The sequence below is a fragment of the Mytilus trossulus genome, chromosome 2 (genome assembly GCF_036588685.1).
Source record: "Mytilus trossulus isolate FHL-02 chromosome 2, PNRI_Mtr1.1.1.hap1, whole genome shotgun sequence".
Taxonomy (NCBI): domain Eukaryota; kingdom Metazoa; phylum Mollusca; class Bivalvia; order Mytilida; family Mytilidae; genus Mytilus; species Mytilus trossulus.
The window spans coordinates 63,529,504-63,550,586 of NC_086374.1; the positions used below are offsets into that span (position 1 = coordinate 63,529,504).

The 21,083-nt window shown below is 31.4% G+C and overlaps 1 protein-coding gene across 1 annotated transcript; it reads right to left on the reverse strand.

Annotated features, from left to right (window-relative positions):
* LOC134707760 (GPI-anchor transamidase-like) lies at nucleotides 1–20,432 on the reverse strand. Its single transcript, XM_063567791.1, has 10 exons — nucleotides 20,314–20,432; nucleotides 13,014–13,159; nucleotides 11,938–11,996; nucleotides 11,447–11,523; nucleotides 10,500–10,611; nucleotides 9,612–9,708; nucleotides 8,505–8,622; nucleotides 4,824–4,934; nucleotides 3,263–3,429; nucleotides 1–2,825 (listed from the first exon to the last, which is right to left on the reverse strand). Exons 1-10 carry the CDS (start codon nucleotides 20,404–20,406, stop codon nucleotides 2,738–2,740), a joined length of 1,068 nt encoding a protein of 355 aa, XP_063423861.1. The 5' UTR covers nucleotides 20,407–20,432; the 3' UTR covers nucleotides 1–2,737.
* Nucleotides 20,433–21,083: the final 651 nt, after the last annotated feature.

A 21,083-nucleotide genomic window follows, 5' to 3' on the forward strand; every position in this document is an offset into this window, starting at 1 on the left:
GCAGGATATTGCAAATAAATGTTCAGGAATGTGCAATTATTTGAAATAATTCATTTATTTCTACAGGAAACTGGGAATAGGCAAACAAAAAATGTCACGGAATGTGCATGTTAAAAAAACCATTTGAAATCCATAAGCTTTTGCATGTAGAAAAATTCCAAGTTGTCTAATAATAATGGTGACAGCTACAATATTCTGTTGCAGTTTTTACCAGACATAGAAAATGTCCTCTAATAAAAAGACTCCATAAACACAATATATGCAAAAAATTTGCATTTCCTCATAATTAGTTCAGTATAATAAAACAATTATGGTCTACATCATAAGTCAATATAACCAGGTGCTCTGCAGCTTTATACGACCGCAGAAGTCATGAACAGTTTGGGCAAGTATGGACACAACATTCAAGCTTGATACAGCTGTGAATTTGGATTGTGATCACATGTTGACATAATATGAGTTTCTGACAGAAAACAAATGTCAAGATCTAAAAAATCTTTTGCTCAATATTGTGCAATAAAAGATTTCTTCTTTTAAGTTTTTAAAAATTTGAAAAAAAATAAAATGAAACAACTACCACCACTCCCACCACCCTTTTTTTGCAATAAGTCCAAAACCTGACGTTTATACATAGTATACAAGTAGTGTAAGGGAGGTAAATATGAACATATCCAACATTGTATGCTAAATGTTTTAGAATTACCTCCCTTACACTGCTTTTAAATTGTCTTAATTGTCCATTGACCAGAAATACCTAGTTTTTTCCCCTTTTTGTCCCCAATTCCAAGACATTTGATCCTAACCCCCCAAAGTCAAAACTAACCATCACTTTATGGTATGGAAACTTGTGGTTTAATTTCAGAGAGATTCATACACTTTAACATATTAAAGTTATTGTTTGAAATATACAAAAATTATCATTTTGGGCCCCTAATTCCTAAACTATTGGGACCATAACCCCCAAAATCAATCCCAACCTTCCTTTAGCGGCATTGAACCTTCTTGTAAAAATCTATAGAGATGCATATACTTAAACACAAGTTATTGTCTGTAAACTTGAAAAAGTTTCTTTTTGGCCCTTTTTTGGCCCCTTCTTCCTACATATTGGGGAAAATTAACCCCAAAATGAATCCCAGCCTTCCCTGTGTTGTATAAAAACTTGTGGGACAATGTCAGAGATGTCCATACAGTTACCCACAAGTTATTGTCTTGAAACTAGAAAAATGCTTGTTTTGACCACTTTTTGGCCCTTAATTCCTAGTTTGTTTGACCAATAACCCCTTGAAAATATTCGTAAGGGTTCCGTAGAACCCATTGTCTCGCCTACCTTTGCTTTAAATTGCAGGCAGACAAAAATGAGGAAAAAAAATAATGAAAATATTTCTCTTGATACTTTCTTTTGATTGTTAGAAGCTTCTGTCCAAGTTTGGTAAAAATCCAGGATAGTTTATGAATCTAATAAATGTTTTAAAAACTTTAACTACAGACTGTTATAATGTTAACTGGAAGAAAAGCTAAGTCCATTTATAAGTAAAATACAAATACACAGGTACAAATCCAGTATAGTTTAAGAAAGTTATTAAAATTTCAAAAACTTTAACCACAGAGTGAATATTTGTTTTCGCTTCTGACAACGAAACTGACGACGACAGAATGCAGGATCTCTTAGTCTCCCTTTTTCGACTAAAGTCGAAGGCTAGAAAATAAGTCCCAACCTTCTACTTATGGTATTAAACATTGTGGTACAATTTCAGAACAATTGAAATACTAATACACAACTTTTTGTCCTGAAACTAGATAAATTCTGTTTTTTGGCCCCTTTGGGCCCCTAATTCCTAAACCGTTAAAACCATAACCCCAAAAATCAATCCCAAGCTTCCTTTTGTGGTTATAAACATTGTGTTAAAATTTTACTGATTTCTTTTAACTTATTCAAAAGTTATTATCCGGAAACAATCCCTCTTCGGACGACGCTGACAACGACATGATACCAATATACCAATTTTTTTAAATTTTGCAGTCCTATTAACCGTAAAAAAAACCTTTTGCGGTCAAAAAGAAATGTTTAAATCATTAAAATTTCTTTTACCTACAGTCTCTTGGAAATTGACATATTCTCTGTTTAATCATTTTGAATATTTATTTCTAATGGAGGTCATAATTGAATGATAAATCATGTTATAACTCTATAAACTGTCACTTATATAAGAAATATAAAAAAACAAGAATGTGTCCTCAGTACACAAATGCCCTACTCGCACTATCATTTTCTATGTTCAGTGGACTGTGAAATTGGGGTGAAATCTCTAATTTGGCATAAAAATTAGAAAGATCATATCATAGGGAACATGTGTACCAAGTTTGAAGTCGATTGGACTTCAACTTCATCAAAAACTACCTTGACCAAAAACTTTTACCTGGAGCGGGACAGACGGACGGACGGACGGACGGACGGACGGATGGATGAACAGACGAACGGACACACAGACCAGAAAACATAATGCCCCTCTACTATCATAGGTGGGGCATAAAACACAAAAAATACAAATTTAAATCAAAAGAACTATTCATCACAATCATTAAATGTCATCATTCTTTAGCCATAAGATCTTCAATCACAGGGCCAGTGTGCTGTTTCTAAGACCACCTCAAAGTCATTCTTACTAAGTCATTGATTACTTGGCCTGCTATCATGAATTGTATCACAGAAGTTTTAAGTTCCCTTCCACCATATAAATCATTTAGGCATTGGAAATTGTTCTGCATATGATAAAGGCTCTAGATCTTGATCTTCAGGCTCTATTTTATCTTGACAGCTATCTTTACTGCAAATACATGGAAAACAAGTTGTATTAAATGTTATCACACACTAATGATACCCAAATATGAGAATAAGTAAACATGATAATCAAGAGCAATGAATGTGATAAAACATCATATGATGTTGACATGAATGTTTATCCTTGCTTATTTTGGCAATCAATTGGTCTTCAATGGAATAAAAACATTTATTAGAAACTTGTTTCCAGTAATTCAAAAAACTAGTTTAATAATTTCGACTTACCACTCTAAAAAACAAAAGCACACTGAAGAAAATTCGTCTTTTTTTTCCCAGTTTTGTTTAATATGCAAGTACTGTTTTCTTATACATCAGATAAATGAAAGATTTTAAGAAATCTGTTATCTTACTTTGCAAATATTTTTATTGTTTGGTTATATTTCAAATGCCAATCAATGAAAATCTTTACTAGCTGTAACTTACGTGCATTGATCTGTTTTATTTACAAGTTTGATGGTCTTGGCTAAAGGTTCAACATTCCTTACACTACCAAAGAAATCTGTTAGTAAGACTTTGTTTGGGTCTCTGGCAAATAAATCTGTTCTAGTGGCTACTGTTGATATACATAAATTCTTTGGACAAACTTTCAACTGAAAAAATTGACACATTTCTATTATTTTTCTATACATTTTAAGGTATGAATTAAAAGTGATTGTGGGGTACAAGTCAAAGATGCAGTTGTGTCATGACAAAATATTTTTCTTCAGTGATTTACCATATTTTTAAATTGTGTCATATTGAAGTCTAGCCAGTGAATGGATTGATGGATTGAATAGTTGTTCATTTTCTAAATCATGACCAGTGGCATTCAATAAATTGATGTTCAAAAGTAATATATGTAATTTATCAAATAAGTCTTTTTAATATATATCTTAAATTTAAATGCAACATATAAGATTAAAATGTTTTCCTCAACTTTATCAATTACATAAGACAAATTTCTACTCAATATACAGAAGCAACAAACTAGTGTTGGGAAAAACTGGATGGATTCATGTTATATTTTAATTTTCATTAAATACAAGGAAAATAGTGTAAACAAAACCTGAACCAAATCTTACAAATGTTTAATCTTTATTTGAATTCCGAATGCACCAAAATTGTCTTTCAAAATCATATACTGTGAAAGTACTTTAATTCGTGGGTATCAATTTTCGTGGTTTGAGCAATATTTACATGTTCGTGGGTTTTTAAATTCGTGAATTTTAGTGTTCTAAAAAAAACAATTTGAAAAAATTAAAGCCTTTAGACACGATGGAATGTTACAAATAGTCTGGATTGAAGGAAATTGCAAAGTAAACATTGACCTGTGTAAATCGTAGTGACAACACTAATAAAGTGATCAACAGATTAAAGACCATCAAAAGTGTAAATTAGGCCATAAACATGTCACCTAAAGAAACAGTAACATAAACAAATACTATAAACGTATCATGAATTTTCAAATAGTTCTTATCAAAATCAAATCCACCATAAAATTATTATTTCCCATGTGTACGAGAACTATGAGATATAAAATCAACTCTTCATCATACTAGCATATCAATACCAGAAATTTGACTTTGGTCGACCCAATTTTTTTTTATGAAGTTTAAAAGATAAAAAGTTGTACAGTTCAGGTTATTTAAGATTAAATGGGTATAATCCTGCATGCAGGTGTAGTTCTGTGACTGCTACTATTTAAGTATTCTAAGATTTGGCGTTATTCAATACATTCTCTAGATCATATCAGTAGTCAAACCTACATTGGAATCTTTCCATGTCTTGATTTGGACAATGGTTGTTTTATTTCTTTGGACACTTAAACTCGTGGATAAAGTCATCCACGTAAACCACGAAAATTGGTACCCTACGAATAAAAGTACTTTCACAGTATAGTTGATATCAATTTTTCATCCAGAACTTTTTAGGAATAGTCCAGTTTGAAACAAGTGTGAAGATAATGATATATGTACATTTGTATTTAAAGTTCAAAACTACTTACAAATTGTCCCATAGTTTTTTTACTATCTGGTGTCACCTTGTCCAGAAATTCTAAAGCATAGTATGTGTATCTGTCAATTACATATACACCGATACTAGAGTCTACATGATGCTGAAAGAAACAACATACACATTTTAACTTCTTTTTTCATTAAGATATCATACAATTATTTAATTTAACTTAATATCATCCAATATATGTTAATGTTGTGTATTATCATATTTACATATATATTTTACAAAAAATTCTATTGGGTAACACATTATCACATGACATGGAGTAATTCATTTAATTTTCATTTAATTGCAACCATTATGTAGGTTCCTGTCTTAAGTCATATTTCTTTTTGTTCATTGTTTTGTACATAAATTTTCAGGATAGTTTTCTTGTTTGAAATAATGAACATTTGTGATTTTGAGGCCTTTTACATATCAAAATGCTGTATGAGTTTTGCTATTTGTTGAAGGCCGTAAGTAGACATATAGTTGTTAACTTCTTAAATAATCTATGCTGTGAAATTGAATTTCTGTCTTGCCAAAATAAATCTTTAAACATGAAATGGTCGAGGTTATATGGAATTCATCATAAATGACATCTCTTTGTCTCTTGACAAAGGGAGACAACAAAATTTTTTAAACACTTTTATAAGTCACTTGAGAGAATTTTTTCCTGCATGTAACCAGGGACTTTCTATACTAACAGGATAAGTCACTAATAACGATGTCTATATAAATCATCAAACTGATCTCGGCCGTAGTTGAAGTCACATGACTTTAAAGCAAATCATTTCACATTTACGAAGTCTTCTTCATATTGACATAACTATATGTTCAGGTTTATCAAAAAATTGTTTTAATGAAATTTTATACATTTTGTCATTGCAAAATGTTGTTTTTAAATATTGATCTTTGAACTTTGAGGTATTTGCTCGTTGAATTTTCAGTAGCTGCCATCTTGTTTGATATGGAAACCATTTTACACAACTGGGATGTTCTTTAAAATGATACGTTTAGATTTAATAATTCATCATTCTTTCAAAATCTTATATTTTTTGTCATCGTAAATGGCTATCAATCAGATTTTATATTAACAACTAATAATAATATAACCAGTTGCTTTGCAGGGCGCAGCATTATACGACCGCAGATGTAGAACCCTGAACAGATGGGACAAGTATGGACACAACTTTTAAGTTTGATACAGCTTTAAATGTGGATTGTGATTAAAAAGTTGACACAACATAGGTTTATGTCACATTATGATTTTGGACCCTTTGGACCTTAATGTAGACCAATTTGAAAACTGGACCAAAAATTAATAAATAGTTGACACAGCATAGGTTTCTGACACAGAATAAATGTATTCAAATGAACTTAAAATTTTTGTTTTCTCTTAGAGCAATTCACTATGCTGTTGAATATTAATCCTCTCAAAAAAATGTTTGAAGAAATTTTCTTTTTATTTATGAAATTTCAAATGAGAAAAATTGAACCCAATTTTTTAATCACATCCCCCTTTCCCTTATTCCAAAACTAATTTCAATTAAAATATTCTAATGGAGTTTGCAACAATTACTACTCATTTAAATACATCATAAAATATTACGATGTAAAAAAACTGCTTGTTATCACTGAATGGTAAAGATTATTTAAATTTATCAGTTGGTAGTAAAAAGTGAATATACATTGTATATTGTATATAACAAAGATTTAAGTTGATTCTGGACAAAGAAAGATAACTCCAATTAAAAAAAATTCTTGCAGATATTTCTTGCTTACTATACATGACAAAGAAAGATAACTCTTAATTAAAAACAATTTGCTATTTCACAATATTGTGAAATTAGATATTTCTTGCCATTGCACAATACTGTGCAATTGAAAAGACTTGCTATTGCACAATACTTAATATAATAATTTTAGATCCTGATTTGGACCAACTTGAAAACTGGGCCCATAATCAAAAATCTAAGTACATGTTTAGATTCAGCATATCAAAGAGGCCCAAGAATTTAATTTTTGTTAAAATCAAACTTAGTTTAATTTTGGACCCTTTGCACTTTAACTTAGACCAATTTTAAAACTGGACCAAAAATTAAGAATCTACATACACAGTTAGATTTCGCATATCAAAGAATCCCAATTATTCAATTTTTGATGAAATCAAACAATGTTTAATTTTGGACCTCAATTTGGGCCAACTTGAAAACTGGGCCAATAATAAAAAATCTAAGTACATTTTTAGATTCAGCATATCAAAGAAACCCAAGGTTTCAATTTTTGTTCAAATCAAACTAAGTTTAATTTTGGACCCTTTGGACCTTAATGTAGACCAATTTGAAAACGGGACCAAAAATTAAGAATCTACATACACAGTTAGATTCGGCATATTAAAGAACCCCAATTATTCAATTTTGATGAAATCAAACAAAGTTTAATTTTGGACCCTTTGGGCCCCTTTTTCCTTAACTGTTGGAACCAAAACTCCCAAAATCAATACCAACCTTCCTTTTATAGTCATAAACCTTGTGTTTAAATTTCATAGATTTCTATTTACTTATTCTAACGCTATGGTGCGAAAACCAAGAAAAATGCTTATTTGGGTCCCTTTTTGGCCCCTAATTCCTAAACTGTTGGGACCGAAACTCCCAAAATCAATACCAACCTTCCTTTTGTGGTCATAAACCTTGTGTTTAAATTTCATTAATTTCTATATACTTTAACTAAAGTTATTGTGCGAAAACCAAGAATAGTGCTTATTTGGGCCCTTTTTTGGCCCCTAATTCCTAAACTGTTGAAACCAAAACTCCCAAAATCAATCCCAACCTTTCTTTTGTGGTCATAAACCTTGTGTCAAAATTTCATAGATTTCTATTAACTTAAACTAAAGTTATAGTGCGAAAACCAAGAAAATGCTTATTTGGGCCCTTTTTGGCCCCTAATTCCTAAAATGTTGGGACCAAAACTCCCAAAATCAATACCAGCCTTCCTTTTATGGTCATAAACCTTGTGTTAAAATTTCATAGATTTCTATTCACTTTTACTAAAGTTAGAGTGCGAAAACTAAAAGTATTCGGACGACGACGACGACGACGACGACGACGACGACGACGACGACGACGACAACGTGATAGCAATATACGACGAAAATTTTTTCAAAATTTGCGGTCGTATAAAAATTATATAATTACAATGAACTGCGAAATACGCAAATAACTACTAGCATCATATATCAGAGATACGAAACTAAGTTTACTGTTGTGTGGTAGCTTTAAACAGGCAGCTTAGTAATCAGTCAAAATCAATAGAGATGAGTCCCATAAGTATAGAAAGTCCCTGATGTAACTCGGATCTTAGAAATGAGTTATATAGAAATGATGTGTATTGTCTAATAAACTAATAGTAACAACTCCACAGAGAACTTAAATAAAGGAAACATAGTAATTCATAAGAGGATACTGGAAGCCCAAAAAAATAAGATGCATAACTACTGTAACAGTAAAAGGTATTTTCTTAGATCATTGAACTTTTTGTTGATTACTGCTAAAGAGTTTTGAAGGAGTTACTGATTCAAAAATGTCCAGGAACAAAGAGAGATAACTCAAGAGGTATGTTCACAATGTCATAATACAAGCAAAATAATATCTAAAATTACACTAAACATAAATCAAATAAGACGTACTGATAAAGAATCTTCACCAACATGGCTACTAGCTACAGATAAAATATTAGGAGAATAAAAAAGCTGGAACATTGACTCAGCTTGACATGTGTCAATCATAAAGAATACCTCATGGTATCTGAAAATAGACAAATAATATTAAACGATTGCATTTTTTATGACGATATACAAACTTGTTAAGCAAAATACCTAAACTGATCCCAGTTTTTTGACACAATTGAGTGCAATACATCAAGATTCAACTGCAAAAATAAAGTAGCTTAAATATCTGACAAAAAACTTGCTGTCAACTAGATTAGTAAATATAATAATGTATGAGTTTCCTTTCTGTTGTTGTCCTATGTCCCCCTCTCCTGCCCCCCGTAAAGTAGGAGTTTCTCTTCTGTAGTTATCTTATGTCCCCCCTCCTAAAGTAGGAGTTTCCTTCCCTTCTGTAGTTATCTTATGTCTCCCCTCCTAAAGTAGGAGTTTCCTTCCCTTCTGTAGTTATCTTATGTCTCCCCCATAAAGTATTGAGTTTCCCTTCTGTAGTTATCTTATGTCTCCCCCATAAAGTATTGAGTTTCCCTTCTGTAGTTATCTTATGTCTCCCCCATAAAGTATTGAGTTTCCCTTCTGTAGTTATCTTATGTCTCCCCCATAAAGTATTGAGTTTCCCTTCTGTAGTTATCTTATGTCTCCCCCATAAAGTATTGAGTTTTCCTTCTGTAGTTATCTTATGTTTCTACTCATAAAGTAGGAGTTTCCCTTCTGTAGATATCTTATTTTTCCTCCCATAAAGGAGCTTTCCTTCTGTAGTCATCTTGTGTTTCCTCCCATAAAGGAGTTTTCCTTCTGTAGTTATCTTATGTTTCTTATATTCCTATGTTTTCATATTACTTGAGACTAACTCAACTGACAGATGTAATACTTCAAAAATCAATTTAGCACATGAATAATGCATTAATTTGCATTAAAAAATTCTTCTACCCTAATATAAAGAAACAATTTTCAAGTAAGTAAAATACAAATGAAATATTCATAACATGGAAGGGGAGACAATTCTTGAAATTCATAAAATTCTGAAATACTAACAAATTAAAATGAGTAAAGACTAGTTAAAACAACCTTTGTTTTTGCCACATTTGTTCAAATGCATCAGCCAGTTCTACATTGGATACTTCCTCTGCATCTTGAAACTTGAGAAACCCATCTCCTCCATGTCCTAAAATAGATTAAAAAAAAATTGATTCAAAGTAAAATTTTATACTGATGGAAATAAATAATGAAACACTTAATCTTAGATATAAAATAATGAATTTTTCCAATAAACTGATATAATGTAGTTTTTGGAGATCTTTTCAATATTTTAAAAATGGAAAAGTTTGTTTAATATGACTTGTTTAATGTGTGAAATATTTTTTTTTCATCATTTATAAACATCTATGTTTTATTGTTTTTTAAAGACAACAAATGACATGAATGACAAATGTGTACAATTAATTCAAAAATTATTGCATGCATTCATTATTGTGATTTGGGAAGAATGGACATCTATATACAAGATTAATTATGATTTCAGGAAAAGATGCATACATAATTTGTATGCATCGGATATTAAAAAGGGAGTTAATCCAACCTTTATGTCATTTCCTTGTGTTTCTGTCATGAACATATTAAACAGCAATACAATTTGTTCTTCAAGCTGTGGACTCACCATGGCCAAAACTGATGAGCAATTTGATTCACCATTAAAAAATTCTAATTGAGAATGCTGTACTTATAAATTGTGCATGATAGTAAGTTACGGCTCTTTCTGAAAATAAGACTGTTTTTGATTTGTACAATAAGACTGTTGACTTCCTGTTATTTGTGTTCTTTTATAACTATTGCTTAAAACATTAAAATCAGTCTTTCTTTCCCAAAGTATATTTCACAATTCTAAAAAAAATAGACAAAAGAAGCTAACATTCCATAATGTATAGTGCAACAGTATTATAGTAATGAGTATGTCACCTGTCATGTACACCAAAATGTTACTTCGTTCATCAGAACTCAGACGTTTAGATGGTGGTGTACTTTGTGGCAATCGTCCTGTTAAAACTCTTATAAAATTCTCTACTGTTACCTAAACATAACAATATTAAAAAGTAAAATTAAATTCTAAACAAAGACAAAGAAACACATACCAGCAATTTAAGTTAATTCACATTAATACAATTTCAACAACAATATAGAGTATAATTTCTTTTATTTATGTTACCATGGTTACCAACCAGAATGATTAAATATCATCTTTTGTGTACTAAAAGTTTTTATCAGTTGTTAGCTTCTTTGTGAAGATTCTTATTGAATGTTTTCTTTTTATGACATATGGTCTAAAATAAGAGTGAAAGGTTTGTGCACATGTATAATTGGTTGGACACCAACACATTTCATGACCCTACCAAGTCAATAGACCACTTTCGAGTTCCTCCGTCACCGGAAAAAACTGGTCAATTATGCGGGCCTTTATGACGTCATTTACCAGATAGAGGGAGTCACCTGTATCCCTGCACTATTTATGTTCATCAATCGTCATTGTGCAGGATAAACTAAAAATAAAGGTTGTTCTGTAGGTACTTAATGACAATTCCCTAATGACAGCAATGCTGATTGTCAATTTTGAGAAATCAATTTGCTGAATAATTCGTACAATATAGAATTATAGTTTTCCAACCACTCGCTCAACATTGGAATGAAAGTGAAGACGCCTCTAAATGCACAAATGATGTTCACTAAAACCAGAGTTTTTGACAGAAATGCATCTAACTCGAAAGTTGTCTATTATCTTGATCAAGTGTTGTTCTTTGTTGTTTCTCTTTTTCCTGGTTATTTGGTGTGTTGGAGTGGTCTGTTGTACAGTACTATCCAATACGTTTGTTAATTGTTCTAAACCATTATATATTTAAATCAGTACCCACCTCATAACCTCTATAATCCACTTCTACATCATCTCCATATACATTGATATGCTGGTTTGCATTATTAAACACTGTGGCTGAAAAATAAATGATAAAATGAACACATCGACAGAGAAAAGGGTCAAACATCTATACCATACTTTTCATAATGGAATGAAAGCACAAGAGGAGATGCTCTACTATTCAACCAATCTCTGTCTGTTCTAACTTTTAAGTTAAGAAATTTCACTTGTTTCCATTCCCATAGTATATCAGTATCTGGACTTACAATATCTGGACTGACATTCTACCTACCTACTTTTTAGTTTTCATGCATTTCAAGTATATGAATTTTGTTTTCATTTGGCATTTGTTCAGATTTTTTTATATATAGTTATAGGAATATATGTTCCTCTACAGTTCTCTCAAATTTCTAATTTTTATATATTTAAACGATAACTTATATTTTTGGTATATATATAAAACTTTAAACGCTAAAATAAAATACTTACCTGGTCGAGGATTTCTAGGATTGCAAGCCATGTCATCAGCTATCATTAAAATTATATGGCTGTAAAAAAATATCAATATCTATTTATTATGGATTTCTAGGATTGCAAGCCATGTCATCAGCTATCATTAAAATTATATGGCTGTAAAAAAATATCAATATCTATTTATTATGGATTTCTAGGATTGCAAGCCATGTCATCAGCTATCATTAAAATTATATGGCTGTAAAAAAATATCAATATCTATTTATTATGGATTTCTAGGATTGCAAGCCATGTCATCAGCTATCATTAAAATTATATGGCTGTAAAAAAATATCAATATCTATTTATTATGGATTTCTAGGATTGCAAGCCATGTCATCAGCTATCATTAAAATTATATGGCTGTAAAAAAATATCAATATCTATTTATTATGGATTTCTAGGATTGCAAGCCATGTCATCAGCTATCATTAAAATTATATGGCTGTAAAAAAATATCAATATCTATTTATTATGGATTTCTAGGATTGCAAGCCATGTCATCAGCTATCATTAAAATTATATGGCTGTAAAAAAATATCAATATCTATTTATTATGATCGTATTTACAGATGAAAGATAACCTGTTCAATGCAACTTATAGGACAAATTTACTTGTGTAGCTAAATTTATGTTAAAACTATGGTCAACATTTCTAGACATTTTTTTTATTAATGTTAAAATAACTGAAAATGAAACCCCTGCCCGCTTAAAGTACAAAAAAAAAAAGTATAAGGTTTACAGGAAGTTGTTGAGTGATGAATCTGAAAACTCATGACACTGTTAAGCTGACTCATATATGAAACCAAATGACATAAATCCTTGTAATGTACATAGTTCCTCTGAAAAATGCCAACAAATATATTCATGGGTTAGACAGACTGACGGATGGATGGACGTTCAGACAGAGGTTTAAACAGTGTGCCACCACTTTTTTAAGGAAGAGGTATAATTACTTCCTAAATTCAATTTTTATCAATATAAATGTACATGTATGATAAGAAGTTATAGACATCATTTTAAAATATCTAAATAAAATACAATGAACTAACCTGTCTGGAATTCCTAATTTTTTGACACTACGGTATATAGACAACACATTAGCAACATGTCTGTAATTAAACCAGAATCTAGAAGTATCTACCAGAACTGCCCAATTATTTGTGTGTCCACTCTTGAAGAATTCCTCAACTTTCTCCTAATAAAATATATATATATACAAAGTATTAATAAACTTAAAAGTCTTAGGTAAAATAAAGAATATGTTGATACATGAACATGTATAATCATCTAATTACAGATACATTTATAAAATATTTCAAAACTTTGAAATTTCATATTTTCCTTTAGTGCAGTACAGATAACTCCTCTAGATGTCTGTTGGTAATTTCCCTCCTGTTTAAATCATATCAAGTATATGGTAAATTGTGAAATAACATGTACAGTGTACAACTATATATTTTAAAATCTAAATAAGTTAAACGTTCAAAATTAATCTCAATTTACATTTTTGTACATAATGAAGACAAAACATCTTCAATTGTAAATAAAATTAATTTAAATCACTCGCTTTAAAAGAAAACATATTTAGCTGGGACCAAATATTTTATTCCACTACATGTTGATTTTGATGTTGAAATCATCATTTGATTGGTTGAAACTATCACATGTGACGTAGAACAAAACATTATATCCCCTCTGTTCAATGCTGTACCTCGGGACCTCGTAGTATGACATTACGTGCAGTTAATGTGCATATTTATATATGGACCATAATTTGGTATTCAGCCTTTGGTTTCTTTTTGTATCCTTTTTTATAAGTTCTAAAATTTTAACTTTTATTTTGTGGGTTGTGTTGGTGTTAGAATAGTATGAATGGAACAATTGAGTTTTTCGAGAAAAAATTAATACATTTTGATTCACCGTTTACGTGACATGAAACCAAACAGGAAACCAATCTTTATTTTCTTTATTTTGCACAATATAATTCAAAAGGCATAAATAAACACCATTACTAGTGTTACTTGCTTCATGTTAATATTTAAAATCTATTTTCAATGTTATATTAAAGTTTTTTTTAAACCTGACAGGAAACCATTAGAAACCGAAAGCATTTTTTTAGTTTTATTTTATTGCAAAATCTGCTTAAAATAATATGAACAGTATACTTTTTCTTAAAATCCATCTTAAATGTAACAGTATTATAAAACTCCTAAATATGTGCTTGTTTTGAAAACAATTAGTACAATTTATTCAGAATTTTCCATATTTTCTTCATTGATACAGGATACCATAATCGTTGTATCTTGATGTTTAAGCCAAAAAAATGTATTTATATTTGGTTTTGATATTCCAGTTATATACAATTTATTCCAAATCATTGGCAATGTAACATTCTTTAAATCCAGTAAAGAAAAACACTTTTAACTTGGAATTAAAATCTTTAAAATAGGCACAATGTGATACTTGTGACCTCACAGTACACCATCTACATGGTTTCCACATTTTAACCTACTTTAGTGGGCTAAAATCAATAAAGTAATAACTTCCTTTCAAGTCATGCATGGTAAAAGTTTACTTCTCCTTTGACAAGTTTATTGCGTTTCTGATAAGTGTTTGCAGAACATGAATAAAAAATATAGATTAACTAGAGGCTCTAAAGAGCCTGTGTCGCTCACCTTGGTCTATGTGCATATTAAACAAAGGACACAAATGGATTCATGACAAAATTGTATTTTGGTGATGGTGATGTGTTTGAAGTTCTTACTTTACTGAACGATTTTGCTTCTTACAATTATATCTATCATGAACTTTGCCCATTAGGAACAGAGAACTATATTTGGTAAAAATTTACATAAATTTACCAAATTAATGAAAATTGTTAAAAATTGACTATAAAGGGCAATAACTCCTTAAGGGGTCAATTGACCATTTAGGTCATGTTGACTTATTTGTAGATCTTACTTTGTTGAACATTATTGCTGTTTACAGTTTATCGCTATCTATAATAGTATTCAAGATAACCAAAAACGGCAAAATTTCTTTAAAAATTACCAATTGGAGGGCAGCAACCCAACAACCAGTTGTCCAATTCATCTGAAAAATTCAGGGCAGATAGATATTGACTTGATTAACAATTTAACTTCTTTGTCAGATTTGCTCTAGATGCTTTGGTTTCATAGTTATAAGCAAAAAACTGCATTTTACCCCTATGTTCTATTTTTAGCCGTGGCGGCCATCTTGGTTGAATGGCCAGGTCATCGGACACATTTTTCAAACTAGATACCCCAAAGATGATTGTGGCCTAGTAGTTTCAGTGGAGATTTTGTAAAAGATTACTTAGATTTATGAAAAATGGTTAAAGATTGACTATAAAGGGCAATAACTCCTAAAGGGGTCAACTGACCATTTTGGTCATGTTGACTTATTTGTAGATCTTACTTTGCTGAACATTATTGCTGTTTACAATTTATCTCTATCTATAATAATATTCAAGATAATAACCAAAAACAGCAAAATTTCCTCAAAATTACCAATTCAGGGGCAGCAACACAACAACCGATTGACCGATTCATCTGAAAATTTCAGGGCAGATAGATCTTGACCTGATAAACATTTTTATCCCATGTCAGATTTCCTCAAAATGCTTTGGTTTTTGAGTTATAAGCCAAAAACTGCATTTTACCCCTATGTTCTATTTTTAGCGGTGGCGGCCATCTTGGTTGGTTGACCAGGTCACGCCACACAATTTTTAAACTAGATACCCCAAAGATGATTGTGGCCAAGTTTGGATTAATTTGGCCCAGTAGTTTCAGAGGAGAAGATTTTTGTAAAAGATTACTTTAATTTACGAAAAATGGTTAAAAATTGACTATAAAGGGCAATAACTCCTAAACGGGTCAACTGACCATTTTGGTCATGTTGACTTATTTGTAGATCTTACTTTGCTGAACATTATTGCTGTTTACAGTTTATCTCTATCTATAATTATATTCAAGATAATAACCAAAAACAGCAAAATTTCCTCAAAATTACCAATTCAGGGGCAGCAACCCAACAACCAATTGACCGATTCATCTGAAAATTTCAGGGCAGATAGATCTTGACCTGATAAACATTTTTATCCCATGTCAGATTTCCTCAAAATGCTTTGGTTTTTGAGTTATAAGCCAAAAACTGCATTTTACCCCTTTGTTCTATTTTTAGCCGTGGCGGCCATCTTGGTTGGTTGACCAGGTCACGCCACACATTTTTTAAACTAGATACCCCAAAGATGATTGTGGCCAAGTTTGGATTAATTTGGTCAAGTTGTTTCAGAGGAGAAGATTTTTGTAAAAGATTACTTTAATTAACGAAAAATGGTTAAAAATTTACTATAAAGGGCAATAACTCCTAAACGGGTCAACTGACCATTTTGGTCATGTTGACTTATTTGTAGATCTTACTTTGCTGAACATTATTGCTGTTTACAGTTTATCTCTAACTATAATAATATTCAAGATAATAACCAAAAACAGCAAAATTTCTTCAAAATTACCAATTCAGGGGCAGCAACCCAACAACATTTGACCGATTCATCTGAAAATTTCAGGGCAGATAGATCTTGACCTGATAAACATTTTTACCCCATGTCAGATTTGCTCTAAATGCTTTGGTTTTTGAGTTATAAGCCAAAAACTGCATTTTACCCCTATGTTCTATTTTTAGCCGTGGCGGCCATCTTGGTTGGTTGACCGGGTCACGCCACACATTTTTTAAACTAGATACCCCAATGATGATTGTGGCCAAGTTTGGTTTGATTTGGCTCAGTAGTTTCAGAGGAGAAGATTTTTGTAAAAGCTAACGCCGGACGACGGACGACGGACGACGGACGCCAAGTGATGAGAAAAGCTCACTTGGCCCTTTGGGCCAGGTGAGCTAAAAACTGTGACGAAGATTCCAACTTTGTACATTCCAAGTGTAACGGTATATCAACATGTATTTTTTATTAAATTATATTTATTCACCTAAAATATCCAGTAATATTTACTGCTGAAGTTAAATCAATCCAACGAGCATTGGTACAATGATAAGAGACGTAATTTCGATTGATTTTTCCAAGGACTATCGGGAACAAAGTGTGTTCTAACGTCTGTCAAATATGAAATCGATTTTGTCAAGTCATTGGGCATTTATTTTCACACAGGATCGTATGTAACATTATGCACATAGGAAAAATAACAGACCACCGGCGCAATCTCTATTGACAATTGTATGTTCCTCTTTTAAACAAGACGAAACAAGTCTACAGATTATGTTTGCTAACATCCCGTTGGAAACAAAAACAATGTTAAGACCTAGTATTTCGTACATCCGGCCCTAATGGCGTTATCACATGTTAGTCACATGTTTCACGTATGACCGGAAATGATTAGAACTTAAGGACAAAAATTTTAATAAATAACTGGACTTCTGTTTTGTGTGAAATGTAACGCATAACGATAACGTAATTTTCTTACTTAATTATTACGAAGATCAAAACAAGAATGTAAATCATCTCGGATTTACCTGTTTGAACATTTCGCGAGAGTTCATATTTGCATATTGTTTTTAAGAATTCTATTACAACAAAGCAGATTACATCATCTAAAAATTGCGTTATGAAATCAGACACAAAAATCACGCCACTGTTCTTACATCTGCTACATAAATACTTATAGTTCTCGGCATTTTCTTTTCACTATTCTTATTGGTCGATGTTCTTTGTTATTTGAAAGCAAAAGTTACGAATTTGCCGGTGACGATTATCTATAAATCAGTCAGCGTTATGCTCTTCGGAAGCAAAAAGTAACGCGAGTAACGACACAAAAATACGGTTGTAGAATCTTTGAAATTCGAATATTTTAATTTTTTTTCTAGGGAAGAGTAGCATACACTTGTATGTTGATAAAAATAATGGCATCTTTAGATGAAGTTGCAACTTTTCTTACAGTTATTCACATTTTATCACTTTTCTATAGTTATAGGAAACGAAGCCCAATAGCAAATTATGGTCCATATACTGTTTTGAAGGTGGTTTTTATTAAAATAGTGTTAGATAATTCATTACCATGCTTAAATTTATTCCAGCGTAAAAATAGACTATTAATTTACTTTTGATCATTACTGTGTATCATTGATTTTGCTATGTTTAGCTATTCAAACAAGCAGATAACATGGATAAGAAAACAAACATATATGAATTAATATATTATATTCAGTAAGTAAATGATGCATAGGCAACGGAATAAAACATTCATTTCCCTTAGCTTCAAGAGATATGAAGATTTTTTCACCCTAAAAAAAATCAAATTTACCTCGGACAAAGCCCTCATGAAATATGAATATTCTTGGGTAAAAAATCTTCATATCTCCCTCAGGAACGGGAAATAAATATATATAAAAGTCCAGTTATAAAAATTGTGAACCAAGAAAAGGATTAAAAAAATATTCTCATTTTCTGAATTTTTTTTTCTGATCGAGATACTAGAAGACGTATTTTAGAATTCAACGAAATGTACCTAAAATTTATATGCCCTAACAAAATAAGAATATCTTTGACCATAAATATTATAGTTAACTTTTATAAACACAACTTCTTGTAATGTTCATGTTTATTCACTGGACCATCTCATAAAATCTTACATTATGTACATGTATTATCATGCTTATTGTCTGGTACAAGTAGACATAGTGTCAGACAGATAGAATCGCTACATATATTTCTAATGGGACAAGTGAAAAAATTGAAATTTAAAACAGTAATTGGGAAGGATTTTTTTTACAATGGGACCATGGCCCTAATTTTGAGCAGTTCATATGAGCCGTTTAAAATAACATGTGTATAGACATAATAGATTATAATTTTATCTCCAAGTCAGGCAGTCTACTTCTGTTCAATTTCAGTATTGGAAGATGAGGTATTAATTTTTTTTAAAAGTAGAAAAAAAGAAAACATTTACATTCAAATTTAATAAAATCAAAGGTTTTTCCAGATGCACATGTTTTGTCTGTAGTCTGTAGTCTGAGTAAACTTTGGGGTGAAAATGCAGCCATTTTAGCCATAGGTTCCACATGCACCTTATAAACACTTACAGGCTTGGAACTTCTTCATCTTCTTAAGAAATCATATTGATATATATATATTCTTCTTGAAGAAGTTCCCTGTATTTGTTACGAATTTTCAGTAAAAACACTGGGTTAATGTAATCTCTCATTTGAGTATACATGTATATCCTTTTATAGTGGTTAAGGAGCACTATAAAAGGATATACATGTATACTCAAATGAGAGATTACATTTTTGTAATTGTTATACTCATTTGAGGAATTTTTCCTCCTTTGACATGTTCTCCAAAACCTGTTAGGGTGCCTATATGTATACCTCAATTCTGACTCTTAAAAGTCTGTCTGACATTAGTGAAGATGGTTTACATATGATTTTTCTTACGAGTGTGGATAGTAAACCCCTGTTGAAGTATTAAAAGGCAATTGTCATTGACAGTTGGTTAATGGTCCAGTGGTTAAGACTGATGGTTACAGTGCTGAAGGTCCTGAGTTCGATTCTAACGTGAGATGTCGAATTTTCAGTACAGTAGGGTGATTTTCACCCTCCCACACACATCTCTGGTATCCAGACAGGAGTTTAAAATAGATAGGATACTTCGAGGGCCTCAGTAGCTTAAAGTTGTTCCCAGCTTGACCTGGAGATCAATTTTCTAAAATCTCTTACAGTTGTCTGTTCCTGACGAGAAGACTGGTGGTTCTCTGCAAGTGGTTTGGCTTCCTCCACCATAATAACAGACTTCCTGGTGTCCTACACGCTCCCTTGGGCGGTGTTTGGGTGGGGATTGTTCTGGTGGTCGGTTAATATTGTAAAGGACACATTTCCATTAATCCTTAGGGAGTGAACATGGATCTGCTATACCCTTGCAGTCAATCAAGGGGTGCGTCTACACTGGCAGAATCCTGAAGTACATACATCGACAGAAACAAAAGCCTGTGATTTACAGGAACAAACAAAAAATATCTAATATTCATTTTATCTTTCTGAAACACAAAATTTTGGTTTAGTTTTTACTCAGGGTAGTTTTGGAGGTTTCATTTTGATCCTTTTATAATGAGGCACATAAAAAGTAACAATTTTTATGTTGAGGCCTGTAGTCCATATGCACTTGTTTCTGTTCATTGGAAGAGCCACTATAAACGTACATTACGGTCTTCCAATGGATAGAACCAAGTGCCTGTGCTGTAGTCTGTAGATGCAAGCAACTACATGAGATCGAATTCCTTAAGTGACACCCTTCGTAGTGCTAGAAGTAGATTCATAGTTTACCTCACTATTACATCTATAACTCTGCAAACATGCAAAAATAACAATAAGTTTGCAAAATAACATTTTGAAGGAAAAGGAACCGGGAGCTTCCATGTTGTTGATTTATTGTGATAACGCTAATAACCAAACTAGACATTACAAGGAACGCACTACCATAAAACCTTATAAGCAGATTTCAACTCCGTTTGCCAAATATTTTTTTTTTAGTTGTTTTTGTATTTGTTTTGTTTTATTTTGTTTTGCTTTGTTTTGTTTTGTTTTTTGTTTTTTGTTTTTTGTTTTTGTTTTTGTTTTTGTTTTTTGTTTTTTGTTTTTTGTTTTGTTTTGTTTTGTTTTGATTTGATTTGTTTTGTTTTTAGTTTTGTTTTGATCTTGTTTTGGATTATTTGTTTGTTTGGTTTTTTATGATAATTTTTTCTTACATTGGCTAGAGGTATAGGCCGGGGGAGGGACGGTTAAAAACATCTCAAAAACATGTTTAAACCCGCCGCTTTTAAAACTAAACTAAAACTAAAAAACAAAACAAAACAAAACAAAACAAAACAAAACAAAACAAAACACAAAAACAAAACACACAAAAAAACAAAACAAAACAAAACAAAACAAAACAATAAACAAAAAAAACAAACAAAACAAAACAAAACAAATACAAAAACAACTAAAAACAAAAATATTAATTGCGCCTGTACCAAGTTGGGAGCCCGTCTGGCCTTTGTTAGTCTTGTATGATTTTAAATTAATGTTTCTTGTGTATAATTCGGAGTTAAGTA

Coding starts and splice junctions, on each gene's coding strand:
- LOC134707760 (XM_063567791.1), bottom strand. CDS start 20,406: ATGGAAGCTCCCGGTTCCTTTTCCTTCAAAATGTTATTTTGCAAACTT. Junction 11,997..13,013: donor AAATTAGGAATTCCAGACAG/GTTAGTTCATTG, acceptor ATTTTTTTACAG/CCATATAATTTTAATGATAG. Junction 8,623..9,611: donor CAAATGTGGCAAAAACAAAG/GTTGTTTTAACT, acceptor GTCTATTTTCAG/ATACCATGAGGTATTCTTTA.